This window comes from Arvicanthis niloticus, chromosome 1 (assembly GCF_011762505.2).
Source record: "Arvicanthis niloticus isolate mArvNil1 chromosome 1, mArvNil1.pat.X, whole genome shotgun sequence".
Lineage (NCBI taxonomy): Eukaryota > Metazoa > Chordata > Mammalia > Rodentia > Muridae > Arvicanthis > Arvicanthis niloticus.
This window is the reverse complement of record NC_047658.1, coordinates 72,771,312-72,791,895: the sequence shown is the minus strand read 5'-3', so window position 1 is coordinate 72,791,895 and position 20,584 is coordinate 72,771,312. Positions and strand designations below refer to the sequence as shown.

The window sequence follows — 20,584 nt, the reverse complement described above, 5'->3', positions numbered from 1 at the left end:
TACCATAAGTACATATCAAAAAGACTAGACTTGTGTAAAGGTTGTAAATATAGTTAGCTAGCTATGCTATAGACAATAAAATATCCAGATAAGAAGTAGGACAGCATCTGAGCAGCTTGAGCAGGACAGACCATGGTGGCTGAGAGGGTTGTATGCGATACTCTTGTGTTATCCACAATATTCTGAGCTCCTGTCTTACGCCCACAAAACTGAAAATCACTATTTACTTTGCATAGTGTTTCCAGTTAAGTAGCAACATAAAAAGCATTCTAGGATGATGTTTAGTTTTCCATTTTAAGAGAATCTAGGCATTATTCTCTTTCATCAATTTGTATGAAAATGGTGAGACACTACATTTATATGCAAACATCAAGAGATTCATAAGAGTTACTATTTGTGCCAAATATGTCTACCACAATAAAAGTAAAAAAGGACCAGACATATGGGGAGTGAGCTAAAACAGAAATTATGTTTTATGAAATTGAGGCTTAAAATAATAGAACATGTAAATTGAGAAATTTCACTTAAAAAAAGAACTTGTTAGAAAATTCTTTGGTTGTTCTTTGACTAGTTGTGTTTATTGCCTTGCTTGTTCCTTAACATAGAACTGATCTTATTACTTGCACCTAATTAAAATGGAATAAAAGAAGATTGGGAAAAAAAATAAACCTTCCTCAGCCTCTGAACTGGCTGGGGTCATGCTAAAAAAATTCTTGTTAATTTTTAAATTTTAGAAAATCTGGCTTCAGAAAACTCTTCACTTTTGTAGAACTGTAGAAGATATGGGTACAAATTCTATAACACTCTTGGAAAATAAGGTTTGTGGAATACAAACATTTACTTAAAAACATACAGGCACAGACATAAACACAAACACAAACAGAGAGAGAGAAAAACAAAGAGAGAGAGAGAGAGAGAGAGAGAGAGAGAGAGAGAGAGAGAGAGAGAGAGAGAGAGAGAGAGAGATTTAGGTTTGATGTCAAGAAGAAAATGTATGCATCTAAAATTTCAAACCTATTCCATGTATAAATCAGATATTCCAAAGAATTAAGAAAATAATGAAAATAAAAGAATGTTGAGATTTTTGCTTTGCAATATATAGTGTCAAATAAGTTTAATTTTTAAATATATGAGTTTTTACTTGATTTATAATCAACTTGAGGTGTCTGAGTACATGTTTTACCTAATATTGCTAAGGACCTTTTATTCACTCTACTTCAGTGATTCTCAATCTCTCTAAAACAGCAACACTTTAATCAGGGTCTTCATGCTGTAATGTCTTCTGACCATAAAATTATTTTTGTATTTACTTCGTAACTGTAATCTTTCTACTGTGAGGAATCGTAATAAAAATATCTGTGTTCTCCAAGGGTTTTAAATGAATGACAATGGGTCACGACCCACAAGATGAGGAACCACTGTTCTAATTAAAACTTGGGTAGAGCTACAGGGTGAGATTTGGGGAATACTCCAGGTTTAATTTTCATTTGTTTGCAGAGTTATTTGTATCAACCTCAGGAAAGCACGCACTCTGTACAAGGAGGACTTCAGCCACAAACAGTGGACAGTGCCATCATGGGGCCAGCTAATAAGTCACAACTCTCCCCAAGCACCTTCTGGTTGATGGGCATCCCAGGCCTAGAGCACCTCCATGTCTGGATTGGGATTCCCTTCTGTTCCATGTACATGGTGGCCCTGATGGGGAATGTGACTATCCTGGCCGTGGTGAGAGCAGAGCGCAGCCTCCATGAGCCCATGTTCCTCTTCCTGTGCATGCTGTCTGTTACTGACCTGGTTCTCTCCACATCTACATTGCCACGCATGCTCTGTGTCTTCTGGATGGAAGCCCATGATATCACCTTCGATGCATGTCTTGCTCAAATGTTCTTCATCCACAGTTTCACTGCTATGGAATCCGGCTTCTTCTTGGCCATGGCCATTGATCGCTATGTAGCCATCTGTGACCCACTGCGTCATGCCACAATTCTCACCCACAGCCGCATTGCCAAAATGGGAGCAATTGTGGTGCTGCGGGGGGTAGGCTTCTTCTCCCCACACCCCATTTTGCTTAAGCAGCTGCCCTACTGCAGAACTCGAATCATTGCACACACCTACTGTGAGTTCATGGCTGTGGTGAAGCTGGCATGTGTGGACACAGGAGCCACCAAGCGTTACAGCCTCAGTGTGGCATCTGTCATTGGTTCTTGTGATGGCTTCTTCATTGCCCTCTCTTACGTTCTTATTCTCCGTGCTGTTTTTCGTCTTCCATCTCGAGAAGCAAGTCTTAAAGCCTTAGGCACCTGTGGCTCTCATGTCTGTGTAATCCTTGTTTTCTATTCTACAGCCGTCTTTACATTCCTGACCCATCGTTTTGGCCACAATGTGGCCCCCCAAATTCATATCTTCATAGCCAATATGTACCTTCTGGTACCACCCTTTCTAAACCCCATTGTTTATGGTATTAGGACAAAGAAAATTAGAGAGTATGTTCTTAGTTTTCTTAGAATAAAAGTTTCCTGATGTTTCAGAAGTTTTCTGCAGAGAAAGTGACAGCATAGGAGTTTCCTATGCAAGCAACTCAAGCCTTCATTGTAAATGCCATTTTTTGTATTTCCTCACAGAAATTAGAGAATTTTTTGGTCTCTTCACATAATATTAATGTGTGGATTATAATAAAGCTAGCAAGTAGAAAACATCCTGTGGCATCTGCCCTTCGGAGGCCGTCCTGTGAGCTTGATGAGATCGAATGGACGGAGGCCGTCCTGTGAGCTTGATGAGATCGAATGCACGGAGGCTGTCCTGTGAGCTTGATGAGATCGAATGCACGGAGGCTGTCCTGTGAGCTTGATGAGATAGAATGCACGGAGGGTGTCCTGTGAGCTTGATGAGATCGAATTCACGGAGGCTGTCCTGTGAGCTTGATGAGATCGAATGCACGGAGGCCGTCCTGTGAGCTTGATGAGATCGAATGCATCTCTTAAGTCCTTGCTTTTACCAATATGTGATTCAATGGCTAGAGGCTTATTTAAAAATCAATGACTTACAAATGACATTAAAATGTTAAAAACAAGCCCATGAAAAACATATAATTGAAAAATTAATAACCACTGACAATATACCATGAAGAGGCATTATAAATGGTCTAACAGCATCTGCATATGAAGAACATTTCACACAGACAACAATTACACAGCAATTTCGCGATCAGAAGACGTGCTACAATCGATCACTGCAGCCATGGAGCCCACATGTTCTAAGCTCCATATTTCAATGGAATATTTTTCCTCACTAAGAGTAACTTGTGTCAGACTATTTGTCAAATGTGCATGAAGCCCAGGATTTACTCTCTAGTAATGCATAAAGCAGGTATGGCAAAAAATTTATAGTAACTTACATTCACTATTGAATTTTTATCTTAACTAACACTTGGTCTCTATTATAATGGTCCTCAAAGTTTCTATAACTTGTTTCTTACACTACATGTTTATTTATATTTACATCAAAAGACCTGTCAAGAGCGGTGAACTTGATTCATTTTTGATGTTATTAGATGGACTTGTGTCTTGTTAAATGGAAAGTACAAACCACTGTGTAAAGCACAGTTTACATTTTTGAATAACTGTTCTCTCAGAAACATTGATGATCAAATTGCTAATGAAAATGTAAGTATGCTTATTAAAAATACAGCCATTTAGCTACACCTCAAAATATGGTAACCTTAATCTTTCTTAGTCTGTTAACAGTCAATAAAGTTGATGTTAATTTCACTTAAGTGATGCTGTCGTTATAAAAATTTATAATTTCTAAATATTATTTCCCTTTTCTCATTCTTTGTTTTATCTACAACTAGAAACTTTTTGAGGGTACATATCTGAACTCATTATCTTTTTAATAAATATAGTTGTTCAGTCTCTTACTATCACCAAGCTGTTTCAGCAATTCTATTGATTACTATATCTAGTGTCTCCTCTACATGTGTCAGAGCTTTCTTCCTAGCATAGATGACGAATACATAGAAAGATGATAGGTAGATAGATAATAGATACACAGGTAAGTAGATACTGATATGTGTGTGAGGAAGGCTTGCTAAACCATCATTCTCCAGCTCTCTTAGGTTTCTCTACATCCCTGTGTGTTGTTTTCTACCTATGAAGACTCACATTTACATTCAAGCCACAGTACTCTTCCTATCTTTGTCTTTGCTGATTTTTTGGTTTTGATTTTTTTGTTTTGTTTTGTTTTTTGAGACAGGGTTTCTCTGTGTAGCCCTGGCTGTCCTGGAACTCACTCTGTAGACCAGGCTGAACTCGAACTCAGAAATCCGCCTGCCTCTGCCTCCCAAGTGCTGGGATTAAAGGCCTGTGCCACCACTGCCCCACAGTCTTTGCTGATTTTCCATTCTTCTACATCTTTCTTACCTAGGAAAAACTAAATGTTATTACAATTGAAATACCACTTAAACTCCTGTACTTTGTTTGGAAGATTAATTTCTTCAGCCCATACTGACAAATTTTCACCTTGACACCATTGTGTATATCTCAATATATTATTGCATGTTTCAATATGCAATAAATGTAATTCATTATATAAATAATATGAAAGAAAGAAAATAACCACATGCCATTAGATGCAGAAAAGGCCTGTGTCAAAAATCTAACACACCCACTTGATAAAAGTCCTAGAGAGATTAGAGATGCAAGGGACATACCTCAACATAATAAAGGCAATTTATAGAAAGCCCAAAGCTAACTTCAAAATAAGTGGAAAGAGTCTCAAGGCAATTTCACTAAGATCAGGAACAAGACAAGGCTGGCCATTGTGTCCACACTTATTCAATATAGTACTTGAAGTCTTACCTAGAGCAGTAAAACAACTAAAGGACATTGGGGGAATACAATTTAGGGAGAAGTCAAAGTGTCTTTATTTGCAGATGATATGATAGTATACATAAGTGACCTGAAAAATTCCACCAGGAAACTCCTACAGCTAATAAACACTTTCAGCAAAGTAGCTAGATACAAAATTTACTCACAAAAATCAGTAGCCTTCCTATATCCAAATGCCAAATGAAATAAAAAAAAAACATTATTCATAAAAGCCTCCAATAACATAAAATATCTTGGCTTAACTCTAGCAAAGGAAGTGAAGCACTTGTTTTAATTAGTCTTAATTCAAATAAACAAAAATCAGTCCTTCAATAAGTGATGCAAAAATGGAACAAAATAATTACACGTTTGTTCTCCTATACCAAGTTTTGACTGCATATTCAATTTGTCTCTCTTGGTACATTATAGAGTCATTCACAGGATCCTGTATAAACACTACTGTGCAGAGGAGGGGCATTATTCTAAGTATAATTTAACCATTTATAATTAGGGGTGATTTTTTAAAATTTAATAAATGTTTTAATATTGAGTTAGTTTCTATATATTTTTCAGTTTGGGGGATGTCTAAGTGATAATTCTATAAGAAATCAGTGCATTTTTCTTTCTTTATATTACTAAGAAATGTACATTTCATATTTATTTAAAGTTCCCTTGTTTTTTTTATTTAGACTTTTCTCATACAATATATCCCGACCACAGCCTCCCCTCCCTTTACTTCAAGTTCCCCTCACCTCCCCTCTTTTATTAAAACAAATTCCTATAGTTTCTCCTTGAATCTTCTTTCTGATTCATGAATCAGATTGTATACCTTAGGTCTGAGTGTTGAAAATGGCTCAATTTTACCTCCTATTATCTGGGGAATAAATTTAAATACTGAGAACACTGAACAACTCTAGATGATAGTTTCTTTGGTTACTTTGTTTGCATTATCTCTGGGGTTTGTTTTGCCATAAGCAAGAGATTTTGATATTTGTTTAGTTACACTATGTAACTGGGCACAAGTCCAGGCCCCAGTACTCTAACACATAAGACATGCACTCATCCTATAGATCCATTAAAATAACAAGTGATAATGAAAATCACGCAGAGAAGATACAGCCAATGTGGACACATTGGAAATATCACATATAGAGTGGTACAAGTAACTTGACATCTTTTATCATTTAGTATATCTCCAATAAAATACTATGAGACACATTGCATTTAAATTCTTTTCTATCTCCATTTTTTAGGTTTCTAGTTTTCATTTTTTTAAATTTTATATATGTATACTTTGTTTACATCATCCCCCCTTTATTTTTACAACTCCTCCTCTGAACCTTTTCTGCTCCTCCTCAAATTCATAATCTTTCTTAAATTAGTATGTGTGTGTGCATATGCATGTGTGTGCATTATATAAACACATATATAAATACAATCTATTGAACCTTCTTCTCCAGGGTTGAACTCCCCTGATTAGTTATCCAATATAAAGTGGTCAGCTCCCAAAACATATGCATTTGAGAAACATTAAATCTTTAATATTAAAAGAATGAATATTCATGAGACTTTTTGTTATATTTCTCTCTGGCATATGCTGGGCTCCTTGGAGAGAACAGAAACACCTGGGTTACTCTTTCAGTCTCTGAGTGGCTGCACATCTTCAATTGTTTATATAACTGATGTCAGCAGCAGGTAAAACAAAGCAGAACTACTTCAGCATCTGTTGATAAAGGTAGGATCACAAATGACACAAGTAGCTCACCATTCCATGACAGAGTACAAGTACTTGGCCCTCATGAGAACCAAATGGATCAGAACTAGAATAGCGTTGCACAGAGGAGAGAGAACACGATGTTGTGAAGACTGTGCTATGAACACAAATTCGTTTAACTTCTGCAAACTCCCAAAACTATTTTAATTACATGCATTTTTCCATTTCTATGAATGAATAGACTATCTCTGCTGACATTTGTCTTAACCACCAGCTATTATTTCCATTTAGAGTTTTCTTTGTTCCAGTAACTGTGAAGCTTTCCCACCTGATTTCTCTCCAGAGGAGGCACGCCACATAACTGACATTTACTAAAGATAAGTAGTCTCAGTAAAAGTGGGAATATTTTGCCTTTAAATTATTTTTCATCACTGTTCCAGGAGAGGACACACAACTGTGATTTGTGTCCACTATAGTCCTAAATCAATTACTTGTTCTGTGTATGCATACTTGCTGATTATATCTTTAATTAGTCTTAAACTTAGTGAAAATTTGACAGGTTTGGTCTTCTTTTAAAAGCGTGCTTTTCTATTTTCTACATTTATGCATTTCTTTGTGTAGTTTTGTATGTACATAATAGGGTGTATTTGAGCATTTTCAGGCATTGGGGTCACAGGAGTATCTCAGGTATTGCTCTTTGCCTTTTATCTTGTTTGAGACCAGGTCTCTTGGTCTTCTCTGTATATAGTAGACTAGCTGGCCTGAGACCTGCAGGAAGTCTTCTGTTGCTGCCTCCAATCGCACACTTGATTTTAGATATGCATGACTTCATTTAGTTTTATACAGCTTCAGGAGGGCTGAGTTTATGTCCTCATGCTGCTAAAGCAAACATTTTATCAACTGAGTCAGCTCACCAGCCCACATGGTGTGTTTTTATGGTTGCTATTAAGTCTAGCACTATAGTGGACATTCCTTAACATTTTTAAATAAAATTTAATTTTCTTTCTGCGTCCATGTAAAAAAAAAGCAAGATAATGTACATATTTCTAAGAAAGGTCTGGTTTATGGCATACACATTAAACTTGGTCAAAATGTATGTATGAGATTTTAAGGCATGTTTTTCCTTTGCATTTGATTTACTCCTTAGTCCAAGAACTGTTTTGATGAGCAAATTTACTGTATAATCTTGGTGTACTTAAATTTATTCTTGTCAAAATATCATCTGTTATTAATCTGTTTTATTTAATTATATAAAAACTTTCTATAAAATAATTAACCACAAATAATGAACCAGTTACTTATTATTATCACAAAACATTTTAATTCTCTTGTTAAAATTTGTTTTCCTTTCCTTTCTATTGTTTTTAGATTTATGCATTTTTAAATTATATTAGTTTGGTTTTGCCTGTATGTATGTCTTTGCACTATATGCGTGCCTTTTGCTTGTGGAGGTCAAGGGAGGGCAACAGAGCCTCAAGTACTGAAGTTATGGATGATTGTGATCTACTGTGTAGATGATAGAGACTGAAGCCAGGTCCTCCACAGGAGCAACAATTGCTCATAGCCACTAAGCTGTCTTCCAGTCCCTCTCACTCATTTTCAAATGAAACAAGTCTGCCCGTGCTTAGCTGTTACCAACTTGAAAACTTATTGACTTGTTTATTTCTTCCTCCATGTAATCATTCCATCATTGAGATTAATAAAACTTGCTAATTCTTTAAATAACTATAAAGAAGGTATTTCAAAGAACAGTTCTAAAAATAGTGTGTTGGCCGTACACTTCCTGGTAGAGGTGAGTTCTACACAACAACCCCTTTGATGCTGTAAAATAATACTGACAGAACTGGCCTAATTTTTTTATATATTTTATTTACATTTCAGATGCCATCCCCTTTCTCCATTTCCCCTCCCTAGAAAACCCCTATCCCATGCCCCCTTTTCCTTTTTGCTTTTATACAATTTTTTAAATGTTAATCAAAGCCTTTATAAGTTTGGTAATGCTCAATCAGAAGTGTAACCCAATACCCAACCTAGATATATAAACTATCTTTGACTGGTGGAGACACGTGAACATCTGCCTCACTATCTCTACTCTGTTGGTTCACTGATACATACTTCTCTCTAATAAAAGATGGTACCACTATTGCTCCTCTGTATCTAGTCTGAAACTACTTTTGAGCATTATAGTCTTTGGAACACATTAGAATTCATTAGAACATGTTAGAATTTATAATGTAACTTCTAAAATAACATTGTCTAATTCTAATTTACTAATATAAAGAAGAAACAGAAGCTGTTCAGAGAAGAAAAGAGATTTCAACTTACAGAGAATGCTTGTACCTTGCTAGAAAATTGGTTACTTATTATAAGAACATGCCTTCTTTAATTTAAAGGCGTTAAGTATGGAGAGTGCAATTTCTTAGAAACCTTCACCCTACTTACAGTTTTTATCACTTTGGGTGAAAGACTATTGATAACTGATAAATAAATTACATATCAATATTTCAAGTCATGGCATAATTAAAACTATTGAAATTAAATTAAATCTGTTCCTCTCATTCTGTAATGATGGTATTGTCATTTTAATATATTTTCATAATTGTTATAGATGAAATTACTCTAAATCTAGATGGTTAACTGTAAGGTTGGTGCTGTAATAAATCTATAAGTCTCTATTTGTTTGGAAAGGACCGAGGCCAGCATGCAGCTCAGTGAGAATAGATGCTTGCCACCAAGCCTGATGTTCTGAGTTGATTCCCTAAAACAGATCAACTCCTGTAGGTTGTCCTCTGACTCCACATGTGTAGCATAGTATGTGTGAGTGTGCACACACACACGCACACACACACACAGAGAGAGAGAGAGAGAGAGAGAGAGAGAGAGAGAGAGAGAGAGAGAGAGAAGAGAGGCAGAGAAACACAGAAAAAGAAATAAGTAATATACACTTCACTAAAAAAGAAATTACTTACTATATATTTTTTAAATTGCATGATTCTTAGAATGAAGATGAGTATAAGTAACCAAGTTCATATTGGTTTACAAATAAAAAAATAAAGGACCAATAAAGCTGTGAGAACAGGAATAAAAATAAAACTGAGTTTCTGTGTTATATCACTAGAATATTATTTCTACTACAGAAATATATTGTATAAAATTTCCTGAGATATTTTAACAAATAAGCAATATTTTATCATATGTCTTTCATGTTCTGTTTCTAAACTCTGCTGACAAATCTGTAATGTTTCAGATTTTCCATTTTGTTAAGGGATGAGCAAAAGGTCCACTGTTTCTTGTCTTTTTGAGACTTTACTATAGTTATATAACTTCTCCCTTCCATCCTCCATCCAAACCGTCCCATATACACTTATTTGTTCTTTCAAATTGCTCTATTTATTACATACAGATATACATATATTATATGCATTTATATTCCAAAATATAGGCATCTCAATCTGTATAATGTTATTTGTATATATATTTTTGGAAGACCCTTCCCTAGAAAAGATTATTTCTCCCACACTCAAAATTTCTTAGTTGCTGATAGTTCTTTATATATAGGGTGGAGATTATGTGTGGTTTCCTCCATTTAAAGGACTCAATATAAGTATAATATGCAGAAACTTCTATTTACCAAATAACAATTTTCATGATAGGCTTATTTATGCATTATATAGTAGAAATGTCACATGATCTCAAATACATGGCATTCATAGACGTTAACTCATCGTTATTTGAGTTCCAACTAAGATTTGAAGGAAAAGTCAGCCAAGGAAAACAAAATGAGTAGAGTATCTATTGTACTGTGTGGAAACTATAGCTAATAATCATGTTTTTGTTTGTCTGTTGGTTTTGTTTGTTTGTTTGTTTGTTTGTTGAGACTGGATTTTTGTGTGTAGCTTTGGCTGTCCTGGTGCTTGCTCTGTATACTGGGCTCCAGTTAACAGAGATCTGCCTGCTTCTGCCTCCCTAGCGCTGGGATTAAAGCACAGCCTGACTAATCATGTATTTTGTTTTTAAAAATTGCTAAGAGATATTTTAAGACAGTTTGATCCAAAAGAGTCTATTAAAAGTGATAAATTAATTTAATTTAATCATACAAATTAGTTTGCGTGTATGCATATGTGTTTGTATGGTGTGCATGACAGTTTGTGCATGTTTGCATATGTATTGGAGTATTGGCACACATATGCTGATGCCCTTGTATATGGTCATATGTGTAGATGGAGCCTAGAAGTTGGCATCCAGAATCATCGTTGACCATTTTTTCACCTTCACTCAATCAAACCCTGGCATGCTTAGTTTAAGTGCCAGCTTTCTCTGGGGATTCTGTGCCCATGTCTTTGTAGGCTTGATATACAGATGGCTGCCATGTCTACCTTCCATTTACATAGATTCTGGGATTCTAGTTCTGGCTCTCATGTACAAACATCAACAACTGAGTAATATCTGTTATATCATGTATGCATCTTTCAAATCAATACATCATACATGAAAAGTATATAAAAATTGTATTTGAAGGTTTAAAAATAAATACTTTATCCTGGTCTACAAACACAGAAATATAGTTCTTTTGTCTTCTTAGAAATAAAAATTATGTCTTCTGGTTTTGCATTTTTAAATTTATATTTTTCTTTTTATTCTAAAGGTCCAGGATGTTTGGGAACAAGAATTGAGCACCTTATCTATGAATCAGTCAATTCATTCATCTTTTGAGTCATAGAAAGTACTTGCTCATATGACTTTGAAAGCGATGGTTACAGAGGAAGATAATCATTAGATTATCCAAATACTGCTCCTAATATAATGATGACGTTCCAAGTTGGAACATTCTATTCTATTCTAAATTTAATCTTGAAATGAAACATGTTAAGTGTTTTATATAATCTGTTTATTAATGAACAGATGGATGTGAAGACTCTATACTTTTCTTCAAAAGGGTGCAGCAAGTGGGTTCTATCATGCCATTGTCAAATATTACCAATCTGCACCCCAGGATCTTTCTTCTCCTTGGCATTCCAGGAATGGAAGCCATACACCCATGGTTATCAGTGCCTTTCTGCCTCGTTTACCTGGGTGCTCTTTTAGGGAATTTCTCTATTCTCTTTATTGTCAGAATAGTTTCCAATCTGCATGAGCCCATGTATTTCTTCCTCTGTATGCTCTCTGTGACAGACCTGATTCTTTCCACAACTGCCATGCCTAAAATTCTCAGCAATTTTTGGTTCCATGACAGAGAAATTCATTTTGAAGCCTGTCTGGTCCAGGTTTTTCTCATTCACTCACTATGCAGTATGGCCTCAGGGTTTATCTTGGCCATGGCCTTGGACCGCTACGTGGCTATCTGCAACCCTCTGAGGCACTCCACTATCTTGACTCACAGTGTCATCTGGAACTTGGGGATAGTGATTGTCTTCCGTGGAGTGTTGCTTTTCAGTCCCCAGCCATTTATGCTTCGCTGGCTTCCCTACTGTAGAACAAATACCATCCCTCATACATACTGTGAATTTATGGCTCTAATCAAGTTAGCCTGTGCAAAGACCCGGATTTTCAGATTATACAGTCTAACTGCTGCCTTCCTAACAGGTGGTTTAGATTTCATATTGATCATATGCTCCTATATTGTCATCCTTTATACAGTCTTTCATCTTCCATCCAAAGCAGCTCGGCTGAAGACCTTGGGCACATGTGGATCACATGTTTGTGTGATCTTAGTAGCCTATACCCCAGCCTTTTTCTCCTTCCTTACTCACAGGTTTGGACATAATGTGGCCCCTCACATTCATATCTTTGTGGCTAATATTTACCTCCTTGTTCCCCCCTTAGCAAACCCAATGATCTATGGCATTAGAACCAAGGCAATCAGAGAACATTTTCTCCAAATTTTATCATCTAAAAAAAGCATAAAGTAAACTACTATTCACTTAAGGTTTATGAAACTACTGATTTATGAAACCAATCAAAAAACGAACCAAAAAGTTGTTTCACTAAAAGCACAAATCGAAACATTTGTTCAATATTTATCTAGCTGTTTGATTCTATTTGTTGATACATTTGACGCTGCAAGCCTGCCCTACTGTCACACATAAAAACCTTATTATTTCACCTTAGAAGTTATGAGACATTGCCTCTGACTCATTAATAGTCATTCCTTGAAGTAACATGCATTTTGCATTTTCAGTTAATATAGTTATATACACATCATGTAGAAGTGGCAGTCTGTAACCTTAACAACAGAGATTGTGATGTTAAAATAAATGTCTTCTGAATATAACTCCCAGAAGTCTTACTGGAATTTTGAAATATAATGTTAATCTAGAAATTCTTTTAATAAATCTAAATAAAATCCAATAAATACCTTCTCCAGTTGTTTAATAATACTTTAAATTATTCTAACATTTTCTTTTCTTGTTGTTTTCACATTATTGTTATAGTGGATTCTTTAAAAGCTGTAACCTCCTCTTAAATTCTTTGATGATCTTATATTTTCTATTACTAGATACACTTGCTATACATTGAGAAATAAAAAAAAATTTTCTTTGCAATTCTTATCTATTTTTATAAACTTAATTTACCATACTTTTACATTTTCTTGGTTAGGATTAGATATGCCCACATATCTAAAATTACTAAGAATGGCCACAAAAGTCAATATTGCCCAGCTTGAAATCTACAAACTATCAGTTATTAGAACTTATGTTTTCCAAAACAATTGTCTGTGGATCAGTTTATGTAATGATAAAACAAAACACTGATATTTAAGAATATCTTTTAGTTAAGATATTTTCAAAGAAAAATTGGCATATTAAAATGTTTTCTATTCTAATGTTTCTGTATATCTAATGTAAGAGATAACATTCTGCTATTAAATAAAAGCAAACTGATCATGCATCCTAAAAATAGTATCCATTGTTTGCCAATCATAATAAATACATTTTTATATTGCACATGTGATTAAGTGACTGATTTGCTATTGTTCTAATGAGTATTTGTAAAAGATTCTGATATGGAAAAAATGGGAATAGGGAAATTATATAATTATAGTATAATCTACATATTTTTGAAAAATATTTTTATAGCTACTGTGAGAGAATCGGTTTTTTAAGGATGTGGCTCCTGTTAGATAGAGTACAGTGTAGTTGCGAGCCACACATATCAGCTCATATAGACAGCAAAAACTGTACTAGATGAGTTTAAAACAAACAAACAAACAAATAAAAATGAACACACAAAGTTAGGTAGCTGAGCAATTGGGGAGAATCTTGGAGAAGTTGAGAGAGGATTGCAAATGTGATCAAATTTATATGAAATTATCAAAGAACTAATACAGATGAGAAACAAAAACTGTAGTGACTATATACTGCATTTCCACTATGTTCTTGTATGGTAGGAGCCTATTGAAGTGCAAGGATACTATGTTACACAACTATTTGTTGGAGAGAGATTCTCTTGGACACAGCCTACAATCAATTGACATACACATTTAGAACTAATTAAATCATGAAAATAAGAAGATCCAGTTGGTAATAAATTCACAATTTAATGCAGACAAAGAAAAAATTCACAGTAAAGATAGGAAACTTGAAATTTAGTTTTAGACATGCAATTTAAAAAATGTTGCTCAGCTTGTTTAAAGAACAAGAAAGGAAAGCAGTGTTTAGTGGTGAGAAAAAATGCAGGAGTTGAATGGAAGGTAAAATTCTCCAACCTAGTGACTCTACAGCACCAAATTTTACATTTGGAGAAAGGAAGATATATGGAAACTTTGAACTGTGTTAACTGGGTTAGTACATATGGAAATGTAATTAAAACAATTTTAAAATAAAATAAGATAAAACAACAATAAAGGAAGAGTTAAAAATTAATTAGTAAAAGTTTGCGAATGTGAGAGAAAAACCCCTCATGCCATAAGATGTGTCATTATTTCAAGAACTTTAGGAAACTGTTCATGTGCTGCAATTTTGTTCCATGAAGTCTGGAAAAAAAAAAAACAGTAACCACAATTAAGAAAATAAAAGCCTAATGATTGCATATGGCCCAGAATGGCATGGCAGCATTCAGGGAACTGAGAGACAAAGGAAAGGGAGGAGAAGAAATGGCCATGTACAAAAAGAGAGAAAAAGACAGAAGCATGACATCACCTGAGACTTACCCCTAGTTTCCAGTGATATTCCTCCTGCTGGACTGAGTGTCTTTGAGATTCTAGAGCCTCCTGAAAGAGCACTAACCACTGGGATCCAATGCATGTGTCTGTAAAGGGGTATTTTATATTCAAGCTATAGACTGGAAGAAATAATTTTCTTTCTTTTGTTAGAAGAGAAAGGAAATTGTGCTCCTTATGAATTGCCTTATGTGGGACAAGGTACATGACTTTCATGTTATTTAAAGGCTAGAGTGAATTCAAAGAGTATAAAAAGTTTAGGTCAATGAAAAAGTTTGACTTTGGATTTCTGCTGGTAAAAGAAGACAATATGGTTTTAGTAAGATACAAACTAGTAATGGATTGTTAAGAAAGATAAGAATATGAAAAGGAACAAACTAGAATGCTATTGAGTAGAAGAAAGGTATTGAGTAAGATTATAGAAAGGTAAGTTTTTTTATATATAATAATGTCTAAAAAATAGAGATCTACAATAAGAAATCAGATACAGGGTACAACTTTTAGAAGAAGGGTTAGAAAGCAAAAACACTATCCAAGTTATTAACATCAGGAAGACTCATGATAAGAATATTTTTGGATATATTCAGCAAATATACTAAATAAAGTATTCAGAATACATTAAAGAAACAATATCTTTATTAATTTTCTCAAAAGAGAGTTTGTGATAATTATTCTTACTAAAAGCAATTTAGGTCCCACAAGTTGCGAAATGGACCCTGACCTCAGAGGACCACTAATCATTACTCCATCTGGGATGAATCCAGACTGAACTGTAGTTCCGGCTCCTATTAACAGAGCATCCCATGTGTCTGTTCATCAAAGGCAGCTCTCTGGAGAATAGGTATCTTTTAAATTGAAATAGTGAAAACAGAAATACTGGATGGGAAAGAGCAAACAAGGCTGCACTCTAATATACTACTTCATAAAATTATGAGATCATCAGAAAGGTAACATTCCATTCTACATTAAACACAATAAGGTTAAGGACAATAATAATCATATATATATATATACAAATAAGTACATCCTTTCATAAATGATGTATAGTGTATCTTTGTATTAATTGAAGTGTAGCATGATAGACTGATAGCCATTCTGAATTAGATTTGTAATAGCATTGTAATCAGCCAGGACAGATCATATCTGTGTGGAGATATTCCTACTTTTGCTCTATTTAGCTTTAGAGTTTGTGAAATCACAGCATATTTTGTGGAAAGAAAAATATTTAGGAGTAAAGAAGAAATGTGTTTTATTTACTAAGATGAAACGTTGGTGAAAAACAAGACTTCATGGTTTTGAAAGAAGTAAGCAGGTAGACATGGGAGAAGATAGAGAGTGAGAAATGAGAGGACTCAAGTAAGGAAAAGAAAGGCAATAGGATGTAATTAAATCCTAATTAAAATAAAATAAATAAAAATATCAAAAAATTAAAATAAATGAAAACTCAGTCCTGGCATTTTAGTACTGTTTTTTAATTGTAGGCATATGTATGGTATGCCTGAAACCTACAATTAAATATTCAGAAAAAGGATTTCCTTGGGAGCCTTTTCACATTAAAAAATGACTTAATTAGTTGGAAACATGATAAAATAAAGAATCAGGTGCTAGACTTAGGGCTAGATCACTGCAATACCAACTTATGCAAGACTTTGACACTGAGAAATTTAAACTTATAAAGAAGTCTGTTGACCAAATAATTGCATTTCACTAAACAAGATGTACCACAGTTTTTAAGTTGTGATAAATCAGGCACAGTACAATACAATAAATAGGAAAAATACAGAATAGTTTAAATGTAAAATGAGAGTTTCTCAAAGTTAAGATAAAATAAATGGATAGGTAGAATTCCATGTGATGAAAACAAACAATAACAAATGGGCAAAAAACTAATTTTCACCATCAAATTTTGGAAAGACTGCTCTGCCATGTGATGGACCACGAAGTCTACAAATATCCACAGAAAAGACCAGTGTCAGCTCAAGGCTTCTGAGGAAGGTAAAAACTAAAGAACACACTGTCTAACAAATAAAAACAATATCTTCAGAGTATTCAGATAAGTATTAGAAATTTATCTTTCTTGAGACATAAAGAAAAGTATTTGAATAATGTTGAATATGATCTTCATTTTAATTTGATAACTATGAAAAGATAATCAATAAATAAAAGAAACACCAAATTCACAAATAGGTAGATAATTTTTACTTTATTATATAAATGTTAGCAAAGCTTTCTTTGAGTAAATTATTCTTGAGTAAATTATGATATTCTTTTATAATGAGACTTTGCTGCAGGGTTCACATTTTAAAGAAGACTGTCTAAGGGATTCTGCACACTCACAAAACAACAATGAGAATTATCTAACATGATACTTCTGGATTTTCTAGCTTTATTCCTCAATCATTTTTCAGAGTTGTTTGTAACCACCTTAGCAAAGCATGCACTCTGTACGAGAAGGACTTCAGCCACAAACAGTGGGCAGTGCCATCATGGAGCCAGCTAATAAGTCACAACTCTCCCCAAGCACCTTCTGGTTGATGGGCATCCCAGGCCTAGAGCACCTCCATGTCTGGATTGGGATTCCCTTCTGTTCCATGTACATGGTGGCTCTGATGGGGAATGTGACTATCCTGGCCGTGGTGAGAGCAGAGCGCAGCCTCCATGAGCCCATGTTCCTCTTCCTGTGCATGCTGTCTGTCACTGACCTGGTCCTCTCCACATCTACATTGCCACGCATGCTCTGTCTCTTCTGGATGGCAGCTCATGATATCACCTTTGATGCATGTCTTGCTCAAATGTTCTTCATCCACAGTTTCACTGCTATGGAATCCGGCTTCTTCCTGGCCATGGCCATTGATCGCTATGTGGCAATCTGTGACCCACTGCGTCATGCCACAATTCTCACCCACAGCCGCATTGCCATAATGGGAGCAATTGTGGTGCTGCGAGGGGTAGGCTTCTTTTCCCCACACCCAATCCTGCTCAAGCAGCTGCCCTATTGCAGAACTCGAATCATTGCACACACCTACTGTGAGTTCATGGCTGTGGTGAAGTTGGTGTGTTTGGACATAGGTGCCACCAAGCGTTACAGCCTTGGTGTTGCTTTTGGCATCGGCTCTTGTGATTGTTTCTTCATTGCCATTTCCTATGTTCTGATCCTCCGTGCTGTCTTCCGGCTCCCATCTCGAGAAGCAAGTCTTAAAGCTCTAGGCACCTGTGGCTCACACGTCTGTGTCATTGTTGTGTTCTATTCCACAGCTGGGTTTACCTTCCTGACACACCGTTTTGGCCACAATGTGGCCCCCCAAACTCATATTCTAGTAGCCAATATGTATTTATTGGTTCCACCATTTCTTAACCCCATTGTTTATGGTGTTAGAACCAAGAAAATTCGAGATTATGTTCTTAATACTCTAAAAGTAAAAGGCAGCTGATCATGCTGAAGTTGTTTGAAAGCACAGTAATAGAACTTAAAGGAAAGAATGCTAATAAATAGTCTTTTCTCATTATGAACTTTTTAAGCATAAATATTGGTTTTTAATGAGGAGGAATTACTATACATAGAAGTGGCTCAAATTCTGATGAAATTAGTAGCTGTGATATTTTTGCATGTATTTTGTTTATAGTAAACTTCTTTAGAGCGTGATGATAAGTCAATGCAGCCTTTATTCTTGTTGGTACTTCCAATCTATGTTTTAATTTGGTATAGCAGCTTCCTTTACAATAAAAAAAAATTCAAAAGGAAGAAACACATTACCATCTTTAAATGTTCTTCAAGTAAAATGGGCTACTGAAAAATTAATGATCACTGTCAATAGTTGACATGAAAGTTATATATTTGGTTTGGGCCTTTAAATTTGTGATAATATCCTATTTATTTATAAAACTTGTCACACGAGACCTTGACAGTAAATGTAGAGTATCCTTTGCAATGATCTCAATGATCTAATAAACAAATACTTAATATTTTTCTATTTTAAGTATGAGTATATGTAATATGGGTATGTGCAAATGAGTAAAGGTATCCTCAGAAATACAAGTGTTGGCTTGTCTGTAGCCGGAGTCACGGGTGGTTTGTGGAGTGTGGGTTCTGGGATGGAAGGCTCAGTCTTCTACACAATCATAAATTAGCCACAGGTCATCTCTCCAGTTCTATTCAACAATTATTTAAATCACCTTGTAATTATAGGCTATTTTTCTACTGAAAGGAAGTGTAACTAGTTTTAACATGACCTAACTAATATATGGCCTCTTTAAACCTTTCATTTCATTAGACTTGGATTCCGTTCATCACTGACGGTCTCTACATTCTTGTGAATCATCCCAGAGCTTGCTCAGACACAATAATCTTGATTTTATTTATTTATTTTTGTATTCATAAAGTAAGAGTTACTTTCTTTTGTAAAAGTTTTTTTTAAGTAAATCAGCTTAAAGTGTTGAACCATTATATACACACAATATTGAAAATAAAATTTTTTTAAAACTACTTTTTTTTTACTGGAACAATTTGAGCAATTGAACATTTACTCTTTATAAAATTTAGCTTTTTTCCTTATTTCTTCCCTTATACAATATAGATGTACAGATGTACTCAATAAATATTTGTGAAATTGATGTTGTCCCTATAGTGACTTATATTTTATAAAAAATATTCTTTATACCTTATCTTTGGGTAAGGCATGTTAATGTGTTTGAGGTGGTTTTGTATGTATAGTCATGTTCCCAGGTGTGAGAGGACATAGATATGTGTGGATGCATGTCTAAATATGTATGTATGTATATATGTATGTATGTATGTATGTGAGCTAACAGCCAAGGAAAGACAAAGAGGTCATGGAAGTGGGGCCATTAATATCACAAGGATAGAAAATGGGAAACATGAATCAATGTGGCTCTTCAGATAGTATAGGATGTGAAATTATAAAAGAAATAAAGGAATACTCTATGTTGGCTACTGAACAGAGTATGAGATAATTAAGACTGGGATAGTAGTAGGTTATATTTAGATGTTTATATATATAGGCATAAATATATGCACATGTAACAACATTTAATGAAAAAAAAGAGGCCATGAATTTTAAGAGAGCAAGGAGGTATATGTGAGAGGGTTTGGAGGGGAAAAAGCAAGGAGGAATGATGTAATTATATTATAATCTCAAAATTAAAAGAAATACATTTTCAAAAAGAGCATCAAACAGCAAAAAGAGAAGAAACAGTTCCTAGGGTGGCCTAGTGTGACAGAGAGACAAATCAAATGGTGCACAGTTAATGGCTATGAAGGGTAGGTCAAGTATTGATGTAAAGAAATATTATCTATAATAATCAGATATTATAAATCTGAGTTTCATGTGTTTTAGGTACCTTTCTCTAATAGTTATAGTAATCCTTCCAATTCATTAAATACTTCACAATGGGTAGCATTGTATTATACAAGTTAACTTTATAAATACATATACTTAAAAAAAAGACTTTTGTATCCACAGTGTTGTAAATAATGGTGAGATATAAATGGAAGAAATGAATGAACTAGAAGTCATAAGAGAATATTCACTGTCCAGAAAGATAAGAAAGATCCAGATTATTCATGATGACCAAAAAAGTATTTTATTTCCTTGAGTATCATTTACCCTTGGCACTGTTATTTTAGGTCTAAGAGTTCACAGTTGACAATTTATGAGACAGTGTGTGTGTGTGTGTGTGTGTGTGTGTGTGTGTGTGTGTAGGAATGAGCACATTTATTCATAGATATTATTTGAAGGCTGGCCTTTGCCTGGGCAACAGTAATATATGGGTGAATAGATATAAGCTCACAGTAAACTTCCTGTTCATCTGAATCTTACAGTCTTCCTG

General features: G+C 34.7%; 3 protein-coding genes across 4 annotated transcripts; all 3 read left to right on the top strand.

The window, feature by feature from the left end:
- The first annotated feature begins 1,531 nt into the window (after positions 1-1,531).
- On the top strand, positions 1,532-3,703 carry LOC117724715 (olfactory receptor 52M1-like). The gene has a single exon (XM_034524621.2). It carries the CDS (start codon positions 1,576-1,578, stop codon positions 2,518-2,520), a length of 945 nt encoding a protein of 314 aa, XP_034380512.1. The 5' UTR covers positions 1,532-1,575; the 3' UTR covers positions 2,521-3,703.
- Positions 3,704-11,225: 7,522 nt separating this feature from the next.
- On the top strand, positions 11,226-13,372 carry LOC117713538 (olfactory receptor 52D1-like). Its single transcript, XM_076912201.1, has one exon. It carries the CDS (start codon positions 11,538-11,540, stop codon positions 12,486-12,488), a length of 951 nt encoding a protein of 316 aa, XP_076768316.1. The 5' UTR covers positions 11,226-11,537; the 3' UTR covers positions 12,489-13,372.
- Positions 13,373-15,625: 2,253 nt separating this feature from the next.
- Positions 15,626-18,714, top strand: LOC117695184 (olfactory receptor 52M1-like). Of its 2 annotated transcripts, XM_076912148.1 has the most exons (3): positions 15,627-15,684; positions 16,652-16,732; positions 17,146-18,714. In XM_076912148.1, exon 3 carries the CDS (start codon positions 17,173-17,175, stop codon positions 18,166-18,168), a length of 996 nt encoding a protein of 331 aa, XP_076768263.1. In that variant the 5' UTR covers positions 15,627-15,684; positions 16,652-16,732; positions 17,146-17,172; the 3' UTR covers positions 18,169-18,714. The 2 variants fall into 2 exon arrangements, with proteins under 2 accessions (XP_034341925.2, XP_076768263.1); XM_034486034.2 differs by lacking the exon at positions 16,652-16,732 and having other exon boundaries at positions 15,626-15,684; positions 17,122-18,714.
- The last annotated feature ends 1,870 nt before the right edge of the window (positions 18,715-20,584 follow it).

Excerpts from the sequence above, each read along its gene's own strand:
- LOC117724715 (XM_034524621.2), top strand. The coding sequence starts at position 1,576 with ATGGGGCCAGCTAATAAGTCACAACTCTCCCCAAGCACCTTCTGGTTG.
- LOC117713538 (XM_076912201.1), top strand. The coding sequence starts at position 11,538 with ATGCCATTGTCAAATATTACCAATCTGCACCCCAGGATCTTTCTTCTC.
- LOC117695184 (XM_034486034.2), top strand. The coding sequence starts at position 17,173 with ATGCACTCTGTACGAGAAGGACTTCAGCCACAAACAGTGGGCAGTGCC.